The sequence below is a fragment of the Mytilus galloprovincialis genome, chromosome 3 (assembly GCF_965363235.1).
Source record: "Mytilus galloprovincialis chromosome 3, xbMytGall1.hap1.1, whole genome shotgun sequence".
NCBI lineage: Eukaryota > Metazoa > Mollusca > Bivalvia > Mytilida > Mytilidae > Mytilus > Mytilus galloprovincialis.
In genome coordinates this window covers 105,192,620-105,216,429 of record NC_134840.1, presented here as the reverse complement: position 1 = coordinate 105,216,429, position 23,810 = coordinate 105,192,620, and the positions used below count along the sequence as shown (strand labels likewise).

Below are 23,810 nucleotides of genomic sequence, written 5' to 3'. Positions count from 1 at the left end.
ATTTATTGTGTTAAAAACATTTCATCAAGCATGTAGTTTATTTCACCTGTCCAAGGAACTACGCATAATTACTCTACCAAATATGTCTGTCTCGACAATCAATGATACCTGCGGATCGGAATATCTGCCGATAAACAGTATTGTCTTAAGGGATATACCATTACAAGCCCGGTAGTTTAACTGCATATCACTTTTCGGGATTTGAGTATCGGTTAACTATTGTTGCCTTTAATAATTTATAATATTGTTATGCATTGTTATGCAGCTGTTTATGATAACTTCCAATTTTCATTACTCGACTATGATGTGGATTTTTTCTGTTTAAATAGTTTTGGTATTATATCTGAACTCCGAAATAGTACTTATTTACTTATGAAGATGAGATATGCGATGCGTATGCATGGTATATGAAAATATACACTGACATCGTTATGATAATTCAACATTAAGACTTTATAAACTGTAAACAAATACATAGATGCCAACACATGGAAATGCAATTAAGGAAGTACGCTACAGATTCAAAGGAGGTTATACCGTTGCTAGCGTAATATGTTATTTTTTTCGAGACGTCAAACATCGGGAAAAGCCTGTAATTCAGTGGTTGTCGTTTGTTTATGTGTGACATATTTGTTTTTCGTTCATTTTTTTTACATAAATAAGGCCGTTAGTTTTCTCGTTTGAATTGTTTTACATTGTCTTATCGGGGCCTTTTATAGCTGACTATGCAGTATGGGCTTTGCTCATTGTTGAAGGCCGTACGGTGACCTATAGTTGTTAATGTCTGTGTCATTTTGGTCTTTTGTGGATAGTTGTCTCATTGGCAATCATACACCATCTTCTTTTTTATAAAATGTGCATTTTCGAGTGATTTTGATTATAGCTTGAAACGAGTCCCTGGACTCTTTTTTTTAAATGTCATTGACTTGATACAGAATGAAGACAAATTATTTCAATTTTCATGAAAAAAAAATCAACGATGATTTTTAAATAAGATAAGTATGCAGCAAAACAAAAACCTATTTTTTTTCTTAACTCATAAAGTATTGATAAGATAACACAAGAGGGGCGAAAGATATCGAAGGGACATTCAGACTCATAAATCTAAATTAAATGACAACGCCATGGCTAAAAAAGAAAAAGAACAACATACAAACAATATTTAACAAAACATATCATACATGAAGAAAACAAAACACAGAGCAACACGAACTCTACTTAAGATTAGGAGACTGCAGGTGCTCCTGGAGGTTAAGACACCTGTTTGTGTTGCTCATACAAACATACAAATCCGGTAATAAGTCTGATTCGGTACGAGCATACTAGAATATTAAAGATATTCCTTTTACAAAATCTGCATGTGTTTATCTGTACTGATGTTCCTATTTTAATGCAAAAAAACCCGTATTATACTAAAAGTGTCAAAAAAATCATTTGAAAAATGCCAGTAATCACCGATGATGGAAAGATTTTGCGAAAGACTATGATTGTCAACCATATTTATGATATCAGGAGTAATCCAACCAAGTGGCGGTACAAGACATATTTCGTTATAATTCACAAGGAATACTATGCTGTCAATGATCATGCAACGTCAAAATTATTTTAAATTGTTTGTTTTAACAATTCTAATCATGCTCAACTTCGTGTTCCGATGCATTGGAGTGTTCTGCTTTTGATCGAATACAATGAGACATACTCATTTCACTCTAATATTCTTACCGGAGTCATCCATTTACAATAAGTCTTTACAACCAAAACGTTCTTGTTCTATATCTTCAAAATCTTATAAGTATCCAAAAAAGTTCACATTAAACAACATTAAAAATACAAAACACAAAATACATTTAAAATTTGAAGGCTAAACTATCTGCGTGTAAAATGCACTGATATTTTTTTCTCGACTTTATAGTTTGTGCTAAAGATACGCAAGGTAAAAGTTTGGAACTTTCATTCATTAGTCTGTCGTTGTCCGTATTGTGTGTTTTGAACACAACCCATGCACATTCAATGTTAGCAATAAAGTGATCGTATCGCCCTTTCAATACAATTCCTCTGAAAGAATGAAAATAACCACGTTTTTGTGAAGGAAATGAAGATGACGGATTTCCACCATTACTACCATACGGTCCATATGTACGACCATAATTCGTATCAAAAGATATGCTATCTAAAAGCATACCTGCTCTTAGATTGATGTTTGTTATGACTTCAGCCTCATCAAGTTCAAATTCATGTTCTGATAAAATGGAGTGTTTAGCTTTTGGTCGGACACCATGAAGTACACTTTTTCCGCTCTTATACTCTATTTGTATTCCCCCAATATCGATATATCCTTCCCATCGTGTAATCCATAACCCAATCTTTTTAGGTCGATCATTAATGTCTAAAATTTCCTCGAAATATCTCACAAACTTAAATTGATCTGGTAATTTGTGATGAGGATTTTTTGCACAAGCTTTTGAATTTTCTAAACCTTTCATAGTCTGTGAAAATTCTCTTTTTCGAAGAACGTTGTTCTTCAAATGTAAGAAAGAGATTTCATCCAATGTCATAAAAGCATGGTAACTGTTATATAAATAAGTAAGATCTACTTTGGGTATTTCTGAAAACCGAATAGCACTAAGAATATCTTTTACAGATTGTATATCATTTACTTGATTTTTTGTTAATGTTTTACCAACAGCTTCGAGGATATGAAGTTCAGGATTATCGACTGGAATCCCTTTACGGAAAACAGACAGATTCTTGTGCATCAATAGGAGCTTGAACTCGTCATTAGAAAGGCTACAAAACGCATTTTGATCAACATATGTTTCAAAATATTCCGATAAACACTGAATTATACAATCGATCAAATTGGTGAGGTCAAAACGAATAGCAAAGGGAAATAGAGAAATGGCACCGGAGAAGTCGACATTTTTTATCAAACGTCTTTCGCACGCGTCCAAAATAAAAGTGACTTGGAGATATGAAGAGGTTGCAATAACATCTTGTAGTCTGTTAGTACTTATTTCAAGTCTTCCAGTATATGCAAAGTTTATGACATCGTTTAACGCATCCGAGGAGACAAATTCTTCATTGAGGGAAATACTCCACTTGTGCTTGTTAAATTTTGTATTGGCTTTAAAGTAATCAGAAACACTTGACAAAACTACACTATGCGCATTGGTTCTAAATTCACCGCACGTTATTTCTATATCACAGTTCTTTTGTGCTTCCCATTCTTTTATTCTTTTCTCCTCGACGGTAATATTGAGATATGTTTTGAAGACATCATTTTTATTACATGGTACTCTGTACGAAAAAAAATGTATAACAATTAATAGATTACTGGAACCTTATACCACTTTGTTTTTTTGTTTGCCTAACATAAAGTGTCAAATATGTCATACATATTCAGGACGAAAACAAATCCACAATTGCTAAATAAGAAGGTAGAGGACCTGGTGTCTGTTCAATCTTGGATTTTGAAGTACTGATAACTGGTCAAGATTTTTAATGAAATGTGCAAATTTTGAGAGAAGTAAACTATACGATTCATGTGTAAGACTTTCGATATCAATATAGAAAATTGTGTGTTTTCTTATATCTATGGCTGTTTTCATTCTAAAAACATATTTTTTGTCTGTAGATATAAGAAGATGAGGTATACACGCCAATAATACACACTCTCCATCAAAGTTACAATGTATAAAAGTAAATAATCGTAGGGCTTAATACGGTCTTCAACACGGATCCTTAGCTCATACCTAACAGCAAGCCATACTCTCAAAATTACTAGTGCAAAACCATTCCAAGGGGAAAACCAACGGTATATAAAAAACGAGAAACAAGAAAAAATATCACATTAACAAACAACAAGTCAACATCAGATTCCTTACTTAGGACAGGTGCAAACAATTGATTATTTTTTTCCAACTCTGCAAGTTAAGGGGAGATAACTTGGATAGTAAGGGAAATAACTCAGATAAAGTAATTTTTATAATAATAGTCCAGTCAATCTAGCATAAATTTGACCCTAACCTGAAAATAATTGCAACAGAAGATTTTTAAGTTTTAATCTTTAGCATTATACCCCAAATATACACATAAAAAAAGTCCCATCAAATCTTACTTGAGGAAGACTAAAAAAATCATGATTTAAAATTTCATGGAGATTTACATTGAAAAAAGAGATAACTCTTGCAAAAAGGCAGAAATATCAATAAAAATTGATACAAAATTATAAATTAACCGCTTCTATTCATCTGAATGTATTGATTCTTAATTTTTTAGCGGTCGTTAGAGTATAAAAAACAACTCTAAAATGGTTTACATATCTTTTATCAAGCTATAATTTAGATTTCGTAATTCATTAGTTGACCATTTATTGAATTTGTTAACATGTCAAGGTAAAGAATCTCAAATTTAATAAAAATATTTAAGTATGTATTCTTTTTTTTGTGGTTTAAAGTTTCTTTAGACTAGAAAGATGATGAATAAATATAATATACAGATATAAACAATACCAAATTTTCACATTATTTTTTCATTGTGGTCACAAATCTGCAATTTCTTTAATGAAAAATGCACACAAAAAAATAAAAATACCCATAAAACTTCGGTTTTGTACATTTCAGGAGCAGAAGATTATATAATTTAGTCAAATACTAACTTATTACCCCATCAAAGTGTCATACTTTACATAAATTTCAAGAAAATTAACAAATAAAAACTGACAAAAAGACTCATTTTTGCGGGAGTTATCTCCCCTGTCAATGTTAAATTCCATAGGAAATTAAAAATGCTGATTTTGAGTTTTCCTCGATTTAGATTTAAGTGGACTTTTTTCTGTGTATATTTAGGGCATAATGCTATAGATTAGAACTATAACATTTTCTGTTGCAATTAGTTTGAGGTAAAATTTTAGTTTGACTGGACTATAAGTTTTGTGAATATACCTTTTTAATATGTAACAAGAAAACAAGTCCGGTGAACCAAGCTTTTCTATCACTTATCTGAAAGCCTGGTAACAGAGCTATTTTCTCACATTTTATCTTAGAATCCTATTGTAGATTTCTTTTCATTACACAAAATTAGATATGTCATGCATAACCTATGCAAAATCTGACAATTATGCACAACCTGTAGCGTGAAAAAAAGTCCGGTGACCCATACTTAATATCATATTTAGGAAAAAAAGCATCATAAAAACTACATTTTGACAAATGATAAAAACATTCTATGGATTTTAATCTAGATCCCCCATCCACCTTTAGAAATTAAACTATTATTAGTTATGATTGTATTAAAACTAAAATTAAAAATTTTGAACCTCTATACTTTAGTATACATTCTAAAAAGACCACACCACAAATAACACGTGTAATTAGCGTCAATAAGCTTTGATCATAACGTCATAGAAGATTTCTACAAACCAAAAATGTAACTCATCTGTTTTTGTGAATCAAATAAATAAAACATCATAAAAAAACAAAGAATGGTTTCATTTTGACTAACTATCTTTTTGACTGTTCAAATGAAGCTTTTTGGAATTCTTTTGATTCGAAGGCAAACCCATTTTGCTGGCTGATAACTCATTTCACGTTATAGCTATAACTTGAATGACAGATGAGTTAAACACTACTTTTATAAAAGTCAAAAGGATAAAATACTTGCACTAACATCTCTGGTGTGCAGATGGGTTCACACAGCAACTCTTCGTTTTGAATTATCTTATCTGTCACATTCTTCTGACTGTCCGAGAGACAATCGCTGTTTCTTGTAGGCGATACATACTCATTTGAATGTTGTCTTAAGAATGCTAACATCTCTGGTGTGCAGATGGGTGCACACACCAACCGTTCGTTTTTAATTATCTTATCTGTCGCATTCTTCTGACTGTCCGAGAGACAATCACTGTTTCTTGTAGGCGATACATACTCATTTGAATGCTGTCTAAAGAATGCTAGAAATAAATAATTTTTTTATCATTTTAGTTTGTAACCAAATTGTTATATATGGCTTACATAAATAGAAATGCATAAGTACCGTATTATGGTAGCACTACAGTCAGAATTTTCTGACTCCAACCAACATTTTTTAAAGATTAATTTCTCCAAAACTACTCAATGGATTATTAAATTCTCTAACTCATTTTAAAGCTCAAATATAACTCTTTCTTAATCTATAAATATATTTATTCTTTTGTATGATTAATCTCAAAATATAGCTCATTAATTGCCAAGAAAGTGGTCTTCCAACTTGGATATAAATGGCACATTCAGATCAAATGGTAGTAAAAAATTGTTTTCATCTCTTTAATCAAACATTCACAATCTACAAAACGTGTCTCATATTTTTGATATAGGCATCCAGTAAGAAGATATATTGTTTTTACTGCTGGATGCCAAATCTCAATTCACCTTTCATTTTTGCAGACCTATAAATTCATTTAGACACAAATTATCAAAAAACTGGGACATGGTATTGTAGAAAATACTCCATTCAATCACATATATCAAAGTCAAGTCAAAGGGGATACCCATAAAGTTTCTATATACATTTTTCCTTACAATTCTCATGAAAAATTGTTCTGAGAAATGACCGTAAAACTAAATTTCCTCTTAAGAACCCTATATAAATGACACATTAATACAAAACATCCACTGTGAACACCCCAGAAGGGTTCTGACACAATTGCTATACCAATAGAGTCACACATCTTGTGTCTCTGATGCTCTAATGCTGTAAAATTTGCATTTTGTGTGCACTGTAGAACACTAACTTGGCATTTGACCAACATCTGTGATGTAGTAATTGAATAAAGACAAAGCTCTTTCCAGACAGTCTTAGATAAGAGAATAACAGGATTGACCAGCTGCATATAATTAATACTTAACATCATTATTCTCACTATAAAAGATAATTTTCCTTTGAATTTTAAAAAGAAATTTGATATGCCATGATGACTGAAATTAGCTAGAATATTAATATTGTGCATCAAAAGACATGTCCATAAAATGTTCAAGACTATTCACTTCTTAAAAATAGACTGTCCAACATGATTTTCGAGTTTTATAGAATTTTTTTTTATATAGACTTTGAATTAGATAAAATGCTTTACTATATGCTTGACCTATAGTTGTTAATGTCTGTGTCATTTTGGTCTCTTGTGGACAGTTGTCTCATTGGCAATCAAACCACATCTTCTTTTTTATATTCAAATTGTTTTTAATTGTAGAAGACCAAAGACGAGAATTTTATACAAGCAGTCAGAGGCTTTCAAAGATACTTTTACACTCTTTTCCATATTTTTTTTTCATTTTCATTGGTAGATTTTTCCCTTTAGATTTTTATCTTTTCATATCTTTTTCGTTTTCTCTGTTCTAAACTTCCATGTTTCATAAATTAGTTTTGTTGCAATGTAATGAGATATTTATCTTGTGGTCAGGGATTACCAGCTGAACACTGGTATCAACAGATGATTGACATAATAGCTCCTCCCAAATGATCATATATTTAGATTAATTACATGTGTTTTTATTTTCATAAGTTCATTTCAATTTACTCCCTGTTGTGATATGATAATGACTTTGGGATTTTTACAAACTGTGCAGAATAATACTTACTTCAAAAATTATGTGATAAAAAAATATCTTCAAAAATTCATTGTTAGACTGTAGTGCTACCTTTGGTATCTTGAATTGTCCCTCTTTTTTTAAGTTGTTTTTCTTATTTCTAATGTTTTCATTCATATCATGAGGAGTACAACATCCTCTCCGTCAAAAAAAAAAAAGGAACCCAACGAAACTAAACATTTAAAATCCATCTTTTCATTTAAATAATGCAATCATTCTCAAAATGATTGGGATATATAAGATGCAAACAGTTCATCAATATATTTGAAACTGAATTTGGCATGAAGTTGATATCAGAGTAGGTTATGATTCATATTAGTATAATTCTTATATGATTTGCATATTAGGGAATACGTTGATATGATTAGTCGAGAGGACTTCCGGTAGTTGATCTTGACGTTGGTTATTTTTCGATAGACGACGTTGACCGAACTTCTTTTCGTAACCAATGTAAACAGGATGGCGGCGATAATAACACCGACGTTAACAAAATTTATTTCAGTGCACGTTAATCGTTAAATAAAATAACAAAATCAAAAAGATTCGTTTGAATGATAATAAAAGTTTTTGTAGCTTATTTTTATCAGATTGCAAAATTCGTTGAGTATATATTTTTGCGTAAGCCAACAAATAAATTCATGCGCCAGGCATATTCATTGTCACAAGTATACAACTTACGTGGGATAGAGGTTACGAGTGTGGAAACACATTTTCCCTATTTCCAATTTTAAAGAATTATAAGGATTAAACGCCTTTTTAAAGGAATTTATTGGTGTATAAACTGGACAAAGTCACTCACAAACATATCATGTTTGTGAGTTAATTGGTCGAGTTTATACACCAATAAATTCCTTTAAAAAAGCGTTAAATCCTATAATAAAACCAGACCAGTTACGCTATAAGTGACCAAAGTATGTAACCAAGTCAGGAATATGACAGTTGTTGAATTATTCGAAATACTAAGGATTTTCTTATCCCAGGCAAAGTTAACCTTAACCGTCTTTAGCACAACGTTTTGGAATTTAGGGTTACCAATGCTTTCCAATTTTGTTCTTGTTTGACTTTCTTACTATTTATATCCGATCGTCACTGATGAGTCTTATGTAGACGGAACACGTCTATGAAAGGCCGATCATGTCAAAAACCCGATCAAATAACGCGTTAACATTTAACGCGATAAAATCACATTTAACGCGATGAATACAGTTTAAACGCGTTAAAAAATCAATAAACTTAACGCGTTAAACTTTGCAATGATCCAGTTTGGGATTTAACCCGTAGGTCAAAAAAGACGTTTATCGCGTTTAAATACCCGTCGCACTGGCCACATGTGTCATAATGAATCACATTAACGCGTTAAATTTACGCGTTAAATTCAACACAATTACGTTGCTACGATACATTACTTTAACGAGTTAAAACATCATTTAACGCGTTAAAATATCATTTAACGCATTTAAACATCGTTTCACGGGATTAAACATCGTTTAACGTGATAAAACATCCTTTAACGCGTTAAAACATTGTTTAACGCGATAAAACATCCTTTAACGCGTTAAAAAATCGTTGGATGGAGTTATTGAATAATGTTGCTAACGAATACAATGATCTGTTCGCATTTTTTGGAGTATCGTGGTGTCCTGGACATTACAGACGAGGGGGATAATGAAGATATTACATTTCGTCTTCCTCTCATAATTGAACTATTCTCTTTAACAAACCAGATTTCAAAATAGCAAACACGGTTTGTTAACTGAAAACCATACAAGTTCTAACAGGTATCTTGAACAACATACTATCAAAAACAAGTGCTGCAAATGAAAAAAACCACCACAAACACAAGAAGATGACACCAAGGAAGACGATAACATTTTAGCACACTCGGAAATGAATTACAGCCTTCAACTTGTAGCCTTGGTTCACACCGATCAGCAAGGTATAAAGGGTCTTAAAAAAGACTAGTGTAAAACCATTCAAACAGGAAAGCCAACGGTCTAATCTATAAAAAGAAAATGAGAAACACTTATGAAGCACATCAACAAACGCAACCACGTTACCAGGTACCTGGCTTAGGACAGGTGCAAACAAATGCAGTGGGTTAAAACGTTTTAATAGGCACCAACCTTTATCCAACTTGAAACAATAGTGTGATATCACAACGTAGAAAGACACACTTTAAAATATCAACTGAAATGGCTTTACTCAATCAAATGATATATTAAAATAACTAATGAAGATACACTGAACGAATAAATTTGATCTATGACTCAATGTAAATACAAAATAAAACAATGGGGTTAGAGTCAAACAATATCAGAAAGACAATCATAACCTTGAACAAAAATCAGGACTGATAACAGAGAGAGAAACGGACGGAAAGTCTCTTTCAGCTTTACAGGTAGGGCATTAATTATAGCGCCCATTTTAAGGGGGGATAAATAATCGGTTCTCCATACATGCCATATTACAGAACAACGCAGTATTTAGAGGAAAAATTGTCGAAAATAAATGATTGCGCGGCAAACAAAAAAAAAACCCTACTTAGTAAGTAGTAAAAATCAAGAATAACATCCTCTTTCCCCAATGGATATCAATTAGGTATCCTCTTCCTTTTGGCACAGATTCATTACCTTATTGGGCATGGTTTACTAGATTCTGGATGCCTGCTCTTAAAAGCCTCTTGTTTTTTAAAAAAATATTTTCACAATTTACACATGATTGCTAGCTGATAAATTCATAATGGATACCAGTTTTGAAATTTTGTATTTGCGTCAGACGAGCGTTTCGTCTACATAAGACTCATTAATGACGCTCAAATGAAAAACTAGAGGCTCTCAAGAGCCTGCATGTGTATCGCTCACCTGACTCTACTTGGGTTTTTGAAAACGTATAAAAAAAGATTTTTTGGTTTAATATTGCATTCTGTTCTGCGGTTTTCTAAAAGAAGACATTTGTATGTATTTCCCTTGGGACCTATGTTAAACTAAGTCCCTCGCTTGCGGCCATCTTGGATGATGGATCGGCTACAAAGTAACAACACTTGGTCAGCACCTCATCAGGAACATTCATGCCATGTTTGGTTCTATTCCATTCCGTGGTTCTCCAGAAGAAGTACAAATGCAAAAGGTTAAGGTAGCACTCCACAGTTAGGTGTGTAGTTTCGCATTTTGGCCCCTGTGGATTTTTCAAATATGAGAGCTAGTGTGCAATAAAATTCATTTTTGGATAGCTGAGTATTAAAATAGCCTTTGTATTGGGTTTATATGAACATCAAGATTATGTAATGTATGTAATATAGGCTATTTTCTGTATGACAGTCCGTATTTGAATGTCCCTACCATACATTGGTCCGGCAATTATTGTAATGTTTTTTTCCAACTTTTTATCGCACGAACTTTGTGATTGGATTTTACGAAAAAATGAGGCGAAAGACACCCATTTTTTATTTGATCATTAGAAAGATTTATGAAAACAGTTTCTAAAAAGGTATCACTCAAAGGCATTGAAATTCTAGTTTGATCCAAATTTTGAGGGCATATGTGACATGTCCACCCCCCTTTTTGCAATATTTTATGGTAAATAAATGCAGAATGTTGCCATGGATACACATAAAAGGAATTAATTTTCACTCTTTTAACTTTTGAAAATCAAATCTATGGAATATACTGATTACATACATATGCACATGTACAACACAAACAGTTAGGTTAATGTATTAGAAATCCAGGAATAGGAGATGATAAAACATTTTGTGGCTCATTTTTAATTTTATTTTCTAACTGTGGAGTGCTACCTAACGACGACGACTACGAGGACGGACGACAGACGACGGACGCCAAGTGATGAGAAAAGCTAACTTGGCCCTTAAACTTAAAGTTGCATTTAACGCGTTAAAGTTGCATTTGACGCGTTAAAGTTGTTTTAACGTAAAAGTTGCATTTAACGCGTCAAAGTTGTTTTTAATGCGTTAAAGTTGCATTTAACGCGTTAAAGTTGCATTTAACGCGTTAAAGTTGCATTTAACACGTAAAAGTTGCATTTAATGCGTTAAAGTTGCATTTAACGCGTTAAAAATGCTTGTCACGCGTAAAAGTTGCATTTTTCTTATCTTTTTACGCGGTAACCTTCTTTTAACGCGTTAAACCCAACCTTCTTTTAACGCGTTAAACCCTCTTTTAAGAGGTTAAACCTTCATTTAACGCGTTAATTTTTATTTTAACGCGATAAGTAATTAATGACGATGATATCAAAAATGTGCTGAAAATCAATAAACTTTATCGCGTTAATTGATAAAGTTATGACACATGTTCCAATTTCATTTAGTAAGTTTCGAGTAAAATCTGACGCCTTAAATTTTAGTTGTGGCGAAAGAAGAAAGTATTTTCGGTAATTTTTTGTAGTTTTGTGCTTAACGCGTTAAATAATAAAATAACGCGTTAAAAATGTATTTATCGTGTTAAATGGGATTTTATCGCGTTAAATGTTAACGCGTTATTTTATCGGGTTTTTGACATGAACGACCTTTCATACACGTCTTGCGTACTAACTCATAAGCATGCTAGCTTTGATAACGATTTACACAACTGGGTCGATGACACTGTTCGGGGACGTTTTGTCCCCGAGGGTATCACTATCCCAGTAGTAAGCACTTCGGCGTTCACATAAATAACAAGCAAATGCCCTTTTTATATAAATATATATATAAAAAAAGTAAAATCACACAAATACCGAGCTCCGATGAAAATTCAAAACGGTTTTTCCTAATCAAATGGCAAAATCAAATGATAAAACACATCAAATGGACAACAAATTGGTACATTTCCTTTACTATTTTCAATTTGGTTATATACTCAATCAATGTTTTGATTACGAGTAATTCCCTTTCGTCTCGAATTTTTCAAATTGAATGTCATGAACAGGTACATGTACGTAACATACGTGAATATATACCCCGTCCCCTTTCCGAAAAATAAATACATGGTTGGGATATCGCTATAAAAACCACCAAAAAATCATAGTTTTGTTTATCATATATGTCCAACCCAACTTTGTCATTTGAATTCTAGGAAATAATATGAAGAACTAATGATCAACATGTGATGGAGAGAACGATCTTAATAGCAGATATATAACAAAAATAATCAATAAAATCAGTATTTGATTTTACACATATTGTGCAAGACAAATATTTCAAGTATTGTCTAATCATTTATCGCCGTATATTTGGAAAGTTAACGAGCCCTGAGTATGTCAAAGAACGTCTCGTCATTTTTCAAAAAATGTTCATCGGGAGAAAATGAAACCTTGTCGATGAAAATTCTGTATCAACTTCACAAATTATACACGGTGGTCTTGAAGTATAGATTTTGGTAACTGACTGAGTTTAACATATTTTAAATAATGTGTTATAGTATTCTTTATTTCTCATTATGAATATTACTTTTACAGTTAAGGTGGCTCGTGGGTACAAAAATTTCAGCCAAAAATTAAACCTTTATTTTTTCATTACAAATTTTATTTATTACACTATTTGTTATTACTTTATGATATGGTACAAAAATCAACCCCAAAAAAAAAAGATTCAGTTTGGCCCCAGATGACTTCTAAAATGTTTATATCATTGAAAAAGCTCCAAATTATCTCCCTTTGGTGGAATAATGCCATTTTTGGAATTAAATTTGAAATATTTTTTTGAACTTATCGGTGACCTATATTTTTTATTATTGTTTTCAAATAAGCTGTACACAATTTAAATAATTGTAAAATTTAAGCGATTTCTGTAATAAGGTTATTTTTTTATTTTGATATTACCTCTATTTCTCCTATTAGCTCAACAGAAAAAAGGACATTAACAAAAATGTATGCTTCTTCCGGAGGCAGATTGTGAGTTAAAGGTGACCCTATTTTTTTATTTCATTTTTACTTTTAAGTATATGATAAAGTTCATTTAGAAAAAAATATAACGAAATCCTATATTAGAAAAAAAAGATTTATACCCAGGAGCCCCGTTAAGTCTGTTTTTGGTGATATAAATTGATGTGGCTCTGCAGTTATACATCCCGTCATTATATTGTGTGCTATAGAACATTTTTGTATTCTTGTCTTTCGGTTTTGATTATGTGCTGTGTTTAAATATAAAAAAAAGAAGATATGGTATGATTGCCAATAAGACAACTCTCTGCAAGAGACCAAAGTGAATTAACAACTATAGGTCACGATACGGCCTTCAACAATGAGCAAAACTTATCCCGCATAGTCAGCTATAAAAGAAGATAAATACAAAACCAAAAAAATCAAACGAAAAAACTAACGGCCTAGTTTATGTACAAAAAATGGATGCAAAATAAATATGCAACACATCAACAAACCACAAAATTACAGGCTCCTGATATGGGACAGGCACATACATACAGAATGTAGCGGAGTTAAACATGTTAGCGGGATCCCGAACTTTTCATAACCTAGGACAGTGGCGTAACAGTACAACATAAAAATGAACTATAAAAATCCGTTGAAAAGGCGTCATCAGATTAATACAAATAGAAATACATCGAACAAAATCCCTAAATCAACTTTTCTTTTTCTTTGTTATCTATGACGTGGCTCTGTACATACCGTTATTGTGTTATTGTGCTATAGTAAATTTTGTATTCTTGTCATCGATATCATCATCATTATCATTACCAATTTAAACGTTAATACTATTTCATCTTTTGTTAATTAATAGATTTGTAAAGTATTTAATATTCTGAATTATTACATGCTCACATAAATATTGTTTTGTAATTTATTGTTATTTCAAGCGGACTTCATCAGTATGGTTACTTGTGTCCATTCCATTTTACTTTGAATAAATCAAATATGTTTAAGTTAAAAGTTGAAAAATAATGCATGTTTACAGGAATTAAGCTGCTGGGTACAAATAATTGTCATGATGACAATAATGGCTGTTTTCGGTTACTCACTAATTTTGTCAATATAACGTACTATATGCAGTTGTCTTGCAAGTAAAAGTTTTAGCTATGAATACAGGTTGAATCTACCATTGTCTACCAAGTCAGGATTATGCCAGTTGTTATACATTCGTTTGGTGTTTAAGCTTTTGATTTTGCCATTTGATTGTTGACTTTCGTTTTTGGATTTTCCTCGGATTTCGATATTTTTAATATTGTACTTTTAAAAATGCTAAAAAAATATAGAAAGGCTTAACATGACTATAAACGCATATGTCAATGAAATACATATTTAATGTTATTATATGATGTTGATGCAACAATTTTACCAATGGCCTTTTACATCAGTAATACAACTTTTTTTGAAATGATTCAAATCGTTAAGACAAATATTTCCAGAAATTATATACCCAGTTAAGCAATATTGTCTCCACAATTAAATAAAAAGAAATGTCGAAAACTCGCATACGAGTTCAAGTAAAATAATTGGATTTTAAGACATTTTCCTAAACATATGAAGAGGTGATGCAACTAGATATATACTAACTACTTTCATTTCCAGTGAACGCTAATAAAGTAAAAAATTCTCAGTCAACTTGAATAGACAATGATCACCCCCAACAGAGCCAAGGGACACTCGCCTGACACAGAGATGCGAGTCGAATGTGTTTTTAATCGGCCGCGTTTCTAGACGTTATTGCTAATTTAGGAATTTTTAGAATTTCCTCTCACTTGAACAAATTGTATCTTTTTAATCGATTTATGACAATTGAACATCGGTGATCTATTGCTGCCTCTGGTTTCTAATAACTTTAAGGATTTTCTTATACAAGGAATAGATTACCATAGCCGTATTTAGCACAACGTTTTGGAATTTTGGGTCCTCAATGCTCTTCAATTTTTTTTACTGTATTTGACTTTATAACTATTTTGATCTGAGCGTCACTGATGAGTCTTGTGTAGACGAAACGCGCGTATGGAGTATTAAATTATAATCAATGTACCTTTAAAAACTAAGATATATAATAATTACAATAAAAAAAGATTTTTTAACAGTCATATGTAACGAGTAACTTAAAATTGTAATGCTAAGGAAATTATTGAACGCATGTATATATGTAGGACTCACACCACCGGTTGGTTCCAGATGTATGTCATATTCCGAATATATGATAAATCTAAATCTCTGTCCAATTTTCAAGTGATCTAATCTGTGGTGGATTTCCATATGCATGATATGAATGCGACACCCGTAGCAAAGTCCACAGTAAACGAAAAAGCAGGTAGCAAGAAAAATTCAGAATTAGAAAAAATCAGTGTAAAAGTACGACGACGGGAGCATATCAATGACCATGTTAAATGGACCTTCCATAATCGTCAAACAAATCATGATGGCGACTATAATATTTCCCAAGTGAGGCAGTGATATCAACCGAGACAAACTATTAGAGTAAAATGGAAATAAGCATTATACCTGTTCAGCCCAGTAATTTAAGCAACAAATCAAAATAAAAGTCATCTAGTAACCTAAAATGCACAATATTTTTTAGGTGTTTATAAATCTTTTTTTAACCGATAGCGTTTAAGTCAAAGTAGTTTCCTGTGATTTCATCCTTAGCTTAATATACTTTGCAAGCCGTCAACCCGTTATCATAAAATATCATTCCTTTCCTGAATACATCGTGGTATAAGGAAGGTACATGACATATTGTCCCTCTTCTGGATAAAAGGTCACATTAAGAGGGAAAGTGTTTCCCTGTGTATTTATTAGTTTGAAAAACTCTGTTAGTTCCGAGTAATATGACGTTATTTAAATGTGACGATATAGTTTACTTCTAAAATTACTCAAGTAAAAATCTTTTTTTCTATTTTCCATGAGTTTTGATTGTTAATCAAACAGTTGAATTTGGTGTATTAAATATCTAGAATCAATAAAGACAGTCTTGCTTCTACGTTGTTTATCTCCCCCCCCTTTTCCACTTCCCTCCCCGATTTTTTATTGAACTTGCACAAGGTGGTAATTACTAACTTCATATCGAGAACTTGTGAAGATGAGATTATTGTACTGTTATCGAACTAGAGGCTCTAAAGAGCCTGTGTCGCTCACCTTGGTTTATGTGAATATTAAACAAAGGACACAGATGGATTCATGACAAAATTGTGTTTTGGTGATGGTGATGTTTTTGTAGATTTTCCTTTACTAAACATTCTTGCTGCTTACAATTATCTCTATCAATAATGAACTTAGCCCAGTAGTTTCAGTGGAAAATGTTAGTGAAAATTTACAAATTTTAGGAAAATTGTTAAAAATTGACTATGAAGGGCAATTACTCCTTAGGGGGTCAATTGACCATTTTGGTCATGTTGACTTATTTGTTTATCTTACTTTGCTGTTCATTATTTCTGTTTACAGTTTATGTCTTTCTATAACAATATTCAAGATAATAACAAAAAACGGCAAAATTTCCTTAAAATTACCAATTAAGGGGCAGCAACCTAACAACCAATTATCCAATTTATCTGTAAATTACAGGGCACATAGATTTTGACCTGATCAACTAATTTACCTCTTGTCAGATTTGCTCTAAAGGCTTTGATTTTTGAGTTATAAGCCAAAAACTGCAATTTACCCCGATGTTCTATTTTTAGACAAGGCGGCCATCTTGGTTGGTTGGCCGAGTCACAGGATACATTTTCCAAATTACATACCCCAATGATGATTGTGGCCAAGTTTGGTTTAATTTGGCCCAGTAGTTTCAGAGGAAGATTTTTCTAAAAGGTTACTAAGATTTACGAAAAATGGTTAAAAATTGACTATAAAGGACAATAACTTCTATAGGGGTCAACTGACCTTTTTGGTCATGTAACTTATTTGTTAATCTTACTTTGCTGAACATTATTGCTGTTTACAGTTTATCTCTATCTATAATAATATTCAAGATAATAACCAAAAACAGCAAAATTTCCTTAAAATTACCAATTCAGGGGCAGCAAACTAACAAATAAACTCATCATAGATATCAGGACAAACAACGGGTTGTCAAATTCATCCGAAAATTTCAGGGCAGATAGATCTTGACCTGATAAACAATTTTACCCCATGTCAGATTTGCTCTAAATGCTTTGGTTTTTAAGTTATAAGCCTCAAACTGCATTTTATCCTTATGTTCTATTCTTAACCATGGCGGCCATCTTGGTTGGTTGGCCGGGTCACCGGACACATTTTTCAACTAGATACCCCAATGATGATTGTGGCTAAGTTTGGTTAAATTTGGCCCAGTAGTTTCAGAGGGGAAGATTTTTGTAAAAGTTAACGACGACGGACGACGGACGACAAGTGATGAGAAAAGCCCACGGGCCAGGTGAGCCTAAAAAGGCATTGACGTATATGCCAACGAAAAAAAAAAAACCAAAAAAAAAAAAAAATAAAAAGAGACTTGTCGGTTACCTGTAATTTCAGATGTAGGCGTTTGACTTATTTATAGCTTGTTGAACAATTTTGTTCTTTACACTTTCTCTTTCTTTAATAATAAAAAAAAACATAACTATAAACTGTAAATTTTCCTACAAATCAACTATATCTGAATAGTAACCCAATTGTCCTATTGGTTTTAAGATTAATTGACAGATAGATCTAAACCCTTTCACCTTTGTCAGTTTTGCTCTTACTGCTTAAGTTTGAGACACTTCATTTGAACATATGTTCTCATTTTAGAAACTGCCGCCATGATTGTGAATGGATTAAATCCCGGAATTCAATTTATAAACAAGATACCCCAAGGAACATTCTATGTAAGTTTTTAATTTTTTGGCGAAGGGGTTTCAGAGAAGAAGATTTTTTTAAAAAGTAACAGACTTGCAGGAAAAATGTAATAAAATACAAACTTTTAAAAAATAACAAATACCTAAGGAGTAAATTGACTATTTTGATCATTTGACTTATTTTTAGATCATAATTTGCTTATCATTTTCGTCATTTACACTTAATCTTTATCTATTATGATATTCAAGATAATAACCAAAAATAATGTATGGTCGTATTCGTCTGAAACAGATAGATCTTTACTTATGTTTCACTTTAATTCTTTGTCACTTTTGTCTCAACTGCTATATTTTGTTTTAGATATAAGCTAAAAACTTGACTTGATCCCTATGTACTAATGTTAGCCATTGAGGCCAGGTTTGTTGACAGATCTAAAACTTCGGATACATTTTATAAACTAGATACTATTTGGAACATTCAGTTGAACGGTGTTTGACCCAGTAGTTTTAGAGGGGAAGATTCTTAAAATATTTTACGGCGACAGACGCCAAGTGATTGTATAAGCTATATAGCCCTCATATGGCCCTCAAAACAAAAACATAACATAAGTAAATTTACCTTGGAGAAAATTTCCCATCTTCAATCTCCGGCACTGTTATAGGGTTTACCTATGTAACTATATATAACCACTTTCTGTGTAAATTCTCAATTCTGAAACAATGCATAAGTGGATGAGTAACTATTAAAGGGATAATTCGCGATTTTTCACTTTTCATCTTATTATGTTCATAATACCATAAAAAACATATTCACCAAGTTTTATTTCGATATGAAAAGTAATAAAGGAGAAAATTGGGAATTATTAATTTTATTTTATCAAACTTCCTGACTTATGTGACGTAGTTTAAGTCTTTGAGCATGCCGGGAGTGAAATTAATCTCATTTAAGTCTTGTTCGTTAACCATCTAATAACGCTATTTAAAGCGCATCGACGACTTTTGGTGTAGCTATTAACCCAAGAAAAGTAAGTGATAGCCATGCAACTTTTTAAATTAGATTGTAGGATTCATGTGTGGATTTTTTATACGAATTCTAGTAATTAAAGTAAATAATACAATAGAACATTTTTATGATTTTTTTTCTTCAAATACTTTAAACAAACATATGAAACTGACACGATCGATAGTGTATTAAAAAATACATGTTTGTATTCTGAACTTTTTGCTTCATTCCAGAAAACATTTTCACTTGCTTGTACTGTGGAAATTAAATGTGTATTAATATGGACACTTAGTGAATGTTGAATGCGTAGTTAAACTCAAGGTAATTAAAGGATTAGCATTATGTAATTCTAATCTTTTGATCTTCATTCAGTGACACCTAGGCGTCACGGTTCAGCATTTCAGGTGTGAACAACATTTCGTATGAATTATATACGGGAGTCACTTATAGTTATAGACACAGAAATGTAAGAAAAAGAATTAAAATGAATTTACGGGAGAAATAAGGTCGCACAATAACTGGATAGCTGTTGTATATTTTTATATATTTTGCATTAAGCTCACTTTTAAATGAATTATGACTTCTGATTAGTTTTGTAACGACAAAATACTGAATTATTTTAATTGAATAAATTTATAAATAAAAATAGCCTTCTAAACACGAGTGTATGAACTAAAAATTGTACCTTTTTAAATTAAAATCGCCAACCTTTAATATTTCAAACAGATTGCAATTACATAATTTAGTCCATCCAAAGCGATCTTTATTTACCTATTTAGGAATTAATGTTCTCATCAAAATATTTTAAATCTCACAACGCATGCATGAATACTTCAGCTATTTGAAAAAAAAGATGTCCTCTTGGAATGGAATCGAAAAATTACGAATAGAATTTATTTTCAAGTGTGAAAAACGTCAAACAAATTTATTCATAATCGGGAGCGTCCTTATATTAAAATAGTCTTCTTCTCACAACGAATAATACTTTAGCTATTTGACCAACGATGTTTAAAAAAAAGACAACGAATTTAATGTCATCTTAATTTCCCTATTTTTGAATGTAATTATAAGTCTGTTCAACTGGCAAGAATACCCCTAAAGCGGACAAGCAGTTTATTCTTTAAATTGCTGTCATTGAATATCAAGAAAGAAAATAATTCCCGAAATCAATTTGAAACTTTAATACTCAAAAGTTTTCCTAGAAAATATTAACATCCCTTGGGGTTTATTAGTGTACGTCCAGTTGCATATGTTTTACATGAATGTCGGAACAATTGTGATGATGTCGAATTTCTTCCTTTATTGGAGAACGATCTAATTGATATATATACATTTGTGATTTTACTATGTTCATAACTTCGATGAACCGAAGCAAGTTTTTATATCGACCTGTATTTAAATCAAATTGGTCCTCTTCTTCTTCTTCTTATTCTTCTTCTTCTTCTTCTTCTTTTGGTATACAATAGTCTATCGAATTCGATGATTACATACTGTTGGCATTCGTGGACTAGTCTATTTACAAAACTGTTACCCCAATTTACACAAAATGTATGTTTCTTTCTTATGTTCAATGTATACATGTATATATTTTAAATTGCGATATAGCTCCGTAACTTTCTATCCAGGCGTAGAAATGAATCGTCGACAAGTGCGTACATTTTTTTAAATCAATATTTCTGGTATGTTCCAATCTGTCCTTTACTATTGACAACGAGTATATATTACATTTTCCCAAATTAAACCTTGGAAAAAAAATGTAAATAGATTTTTATTTTATCAAATTTTTTTTTTTTTTTTTGTATTATTTATTTTTTTATAAATAATATTCTTTACACCAGTTATGTTATTTATAAACAAGCGTATGAGTTTAGTAATGACTAGTATATTATATCACTTTCGGACACGCAAGACAGAGATGTATATTATACACCTGATAGTTCAAAATGGAGAGTTGTAAGTTATCGGCCGTGTACACTGATCAATACATACAGAAGTGAAACGATGCATGAACTTGCAAGCCCGACAGGAAATCGCTTGAATACCTGGACGTGTCACCTCACACCCCTCACAATACCTTTGGGAGTAATACCTTTAGTCATGCTGGTGATCCGAATTTATTTGAATAAAATTTATTACTTGAAAGAATTATAAACGAATTAGATTTACGAAAACAGTTTTAACGGAACACTTATTTATGATTTAAACTTTGACTTTTTAACTAATTCCAATATTAACAGACTGTGGTTATTTAAAAAAAAATAAGAACATTTTCCGTATCAAGTTAGTTTGTCAGATAAAACAACCGTACGATTGACAAGATATCGACACGCAATTACGACTACATCGGTTACTGTAATTTTGGTCCTTTGTGGTTTATAGACATATCGTGATTTTTCATCGGGGAAGACGACAAAATGGCGGAACGCAGAGAATTGATACTCTAAATTTAAAATCGATGGTAATCTCTTATCTAGCGGAATAAAACTTTAATATCTATAAATTTGAGCATTTCTATATAGAATGGACATAATATCTATTTTTGGTTTTTTTGCGAAGTTTCCCTTTAAATTGAGGCATATATATATCTGTTATATGGTAATCTGGGCGGAATTCACACTAGATGACTTATGTGTCAATTAGTTTATAACGATTGCAAGTATATCATGATAAATGAGATTCTGCTGTCTTCCAGTTACAACTACTACTGCTCGAATTACAATTTTTGATAATAATTACAATTGAAAAATTTCGATGCTTTAATTTCAAAATGATCAATCAAATCTGCTTTCACTTCCTTAAAAGTTTTGAAGACTACGGAAAGATGATTAATCACAGGAAATTCTGTTGAAGATACATTTTCTTAGATTATTTAAATTTATTTACTTAGATTATAAAGATACATTCACTTAAAATACAAAAACATATAAATCTTCTGACATAATAAAAACAAATTACCTTCGAGGCAACTTCCCATTTCAAAATCCTGACCTTATTACGGGTTTTTCCTACGATGCTATTTTGGTGTAAGATCTCATCTATTTGATATTTACGACTATTTGTAAAATTTGATCATTTATATCAGTAATCAGGTAAACAGTAGACTACTTGACCTAAATGACAGTGCGTTTATAATAAGCATATTAGTAGACACACATATATAAAAAAAATAATAACTAATCAAGAAGAAATAATTAATAAGATAATCCGTTTAAACACTGAGACAAGTAAACACTGCAATTAGCTAATAAAAACAATCTAGACGAAATGATTTAAATAAAACTAACTGACACAGAATGTCATAACGTTTATCAACTACAAATCGTATAACGTATCAACAAAAGAAATAAATCTGCTAATATATAATATATAGCTTATACCTCGAATTTGACATGCTTAGTCATCTCAGTACCAGAATCTACGACAAACGAGACGATTTTGATTTTGTAATTATCAATTTCTCCCACTTTAGTAGCAATTTACTAACTTCCCCTGCATATGGGATACACATTTCCCAACTTATTCGGTATTAAAGAGGTTGCAGCTCCTATTCAGACTTTGTAAAATGTCACCAGTGTCTAAGCTGTGAGTTGATGAACCAGGGGTATGTCAAAGAACGTCTCGTCCTTATTCTAAAAAAAAGTTCAACGGAAGATACCAAGACCGTGTTGGTATATATTCCGCATAAACTTTTTAAAATTAATACACGATGGTCTTGAAGTAGAAATTCTAGGTACTGATGTTGTTTATCGTCTTAATAACATGTTATATTATTCTTTGACTTATCTGGCTTTACTAATATCCGTTTTACTGTGCAGTCTATTTTTGTTGATATCGATTAGACGTGACTTTACTTATTTCTCCCGCTATTGTGTTTATGTTCTATGAAATGTGTGTATTTTTGTCTTGTATTTTTGCTAATGTGATTTGTCAATATGCCTTTTTGTGTTATTGTGCTATTGTATTTTTTAAGTCTTTCCACTTTTCTGTGGAAAGACTTATTGTATTTGTTCTGATTATTATTATTATTATTATTATTTTTTTTTTTTTCCGCCAACTTTTGTTCTTGCGATAAATGTTTGTTTCGCAATATGTTGCTTAGATATTTCTCATATTGTATCGTATAGTTTATGCGCTTTTAAATTTCACCCTGCTAAACCGAACCTTTTTCTTTGTAAGAGTTATCTCCCTATTCACTGTTTATCATCAAAGCGTATCTCCTTCGTAACAAAAAAAGATAGCGAAAAAATTCTTTTTACAAATTGTTCGTTACATCCTCAGTAATTTTTGGCTTATTTGGATCGAAGCGATTCGATGAAATTTTATAGGAGTTATCTACCTTTACAAAATAAATTTGTCGGTATGTTTATTTAACTCATTAACAGATAACCATATAACCCTGGGATGTTTTTATTTGAGTCCCCTAGGTCTCAACTTAAAAAATGAGCTCAAGGTCAAAGGTCAAGGTCAAGT

The 23,810-nt window shown here is 31.7% G+C and overlaps 1 protein-coding gene across 1 annotated transcript; it reads right to left on the bottom strand.

Annotated features, from left to right (window-relative positions):
* Positions 1–1,147: 1,147 nt before the first annotated feature.
* Positions 1,148–22,361, bottom strand: LOC143069656 (uncharacterized). Its single transcript, XM_076244397.1, has 4 exons — positions 22,296–22,361; positions 18,957–19,049; positions 5,668–5,950; positions 1,148–3,297 (listed from the first exon to the last, which is right to left on the bottom strand). The coding sequence occupies exons 2-4, from the start codon at positions 18,973–18,975 to the stop codon at positions 1,848–1,850; spliced, it is 1,752 nt and encodes a 583-aa protein (XP_076100512.1). The 5' UTR covers positions 18,976–19,049; positions 22,296–22,361; the 3' UTR covers positions 1,148–1,847.
* Positions 22,362–23,810: the final 1,449 nt, after the last annotated feature.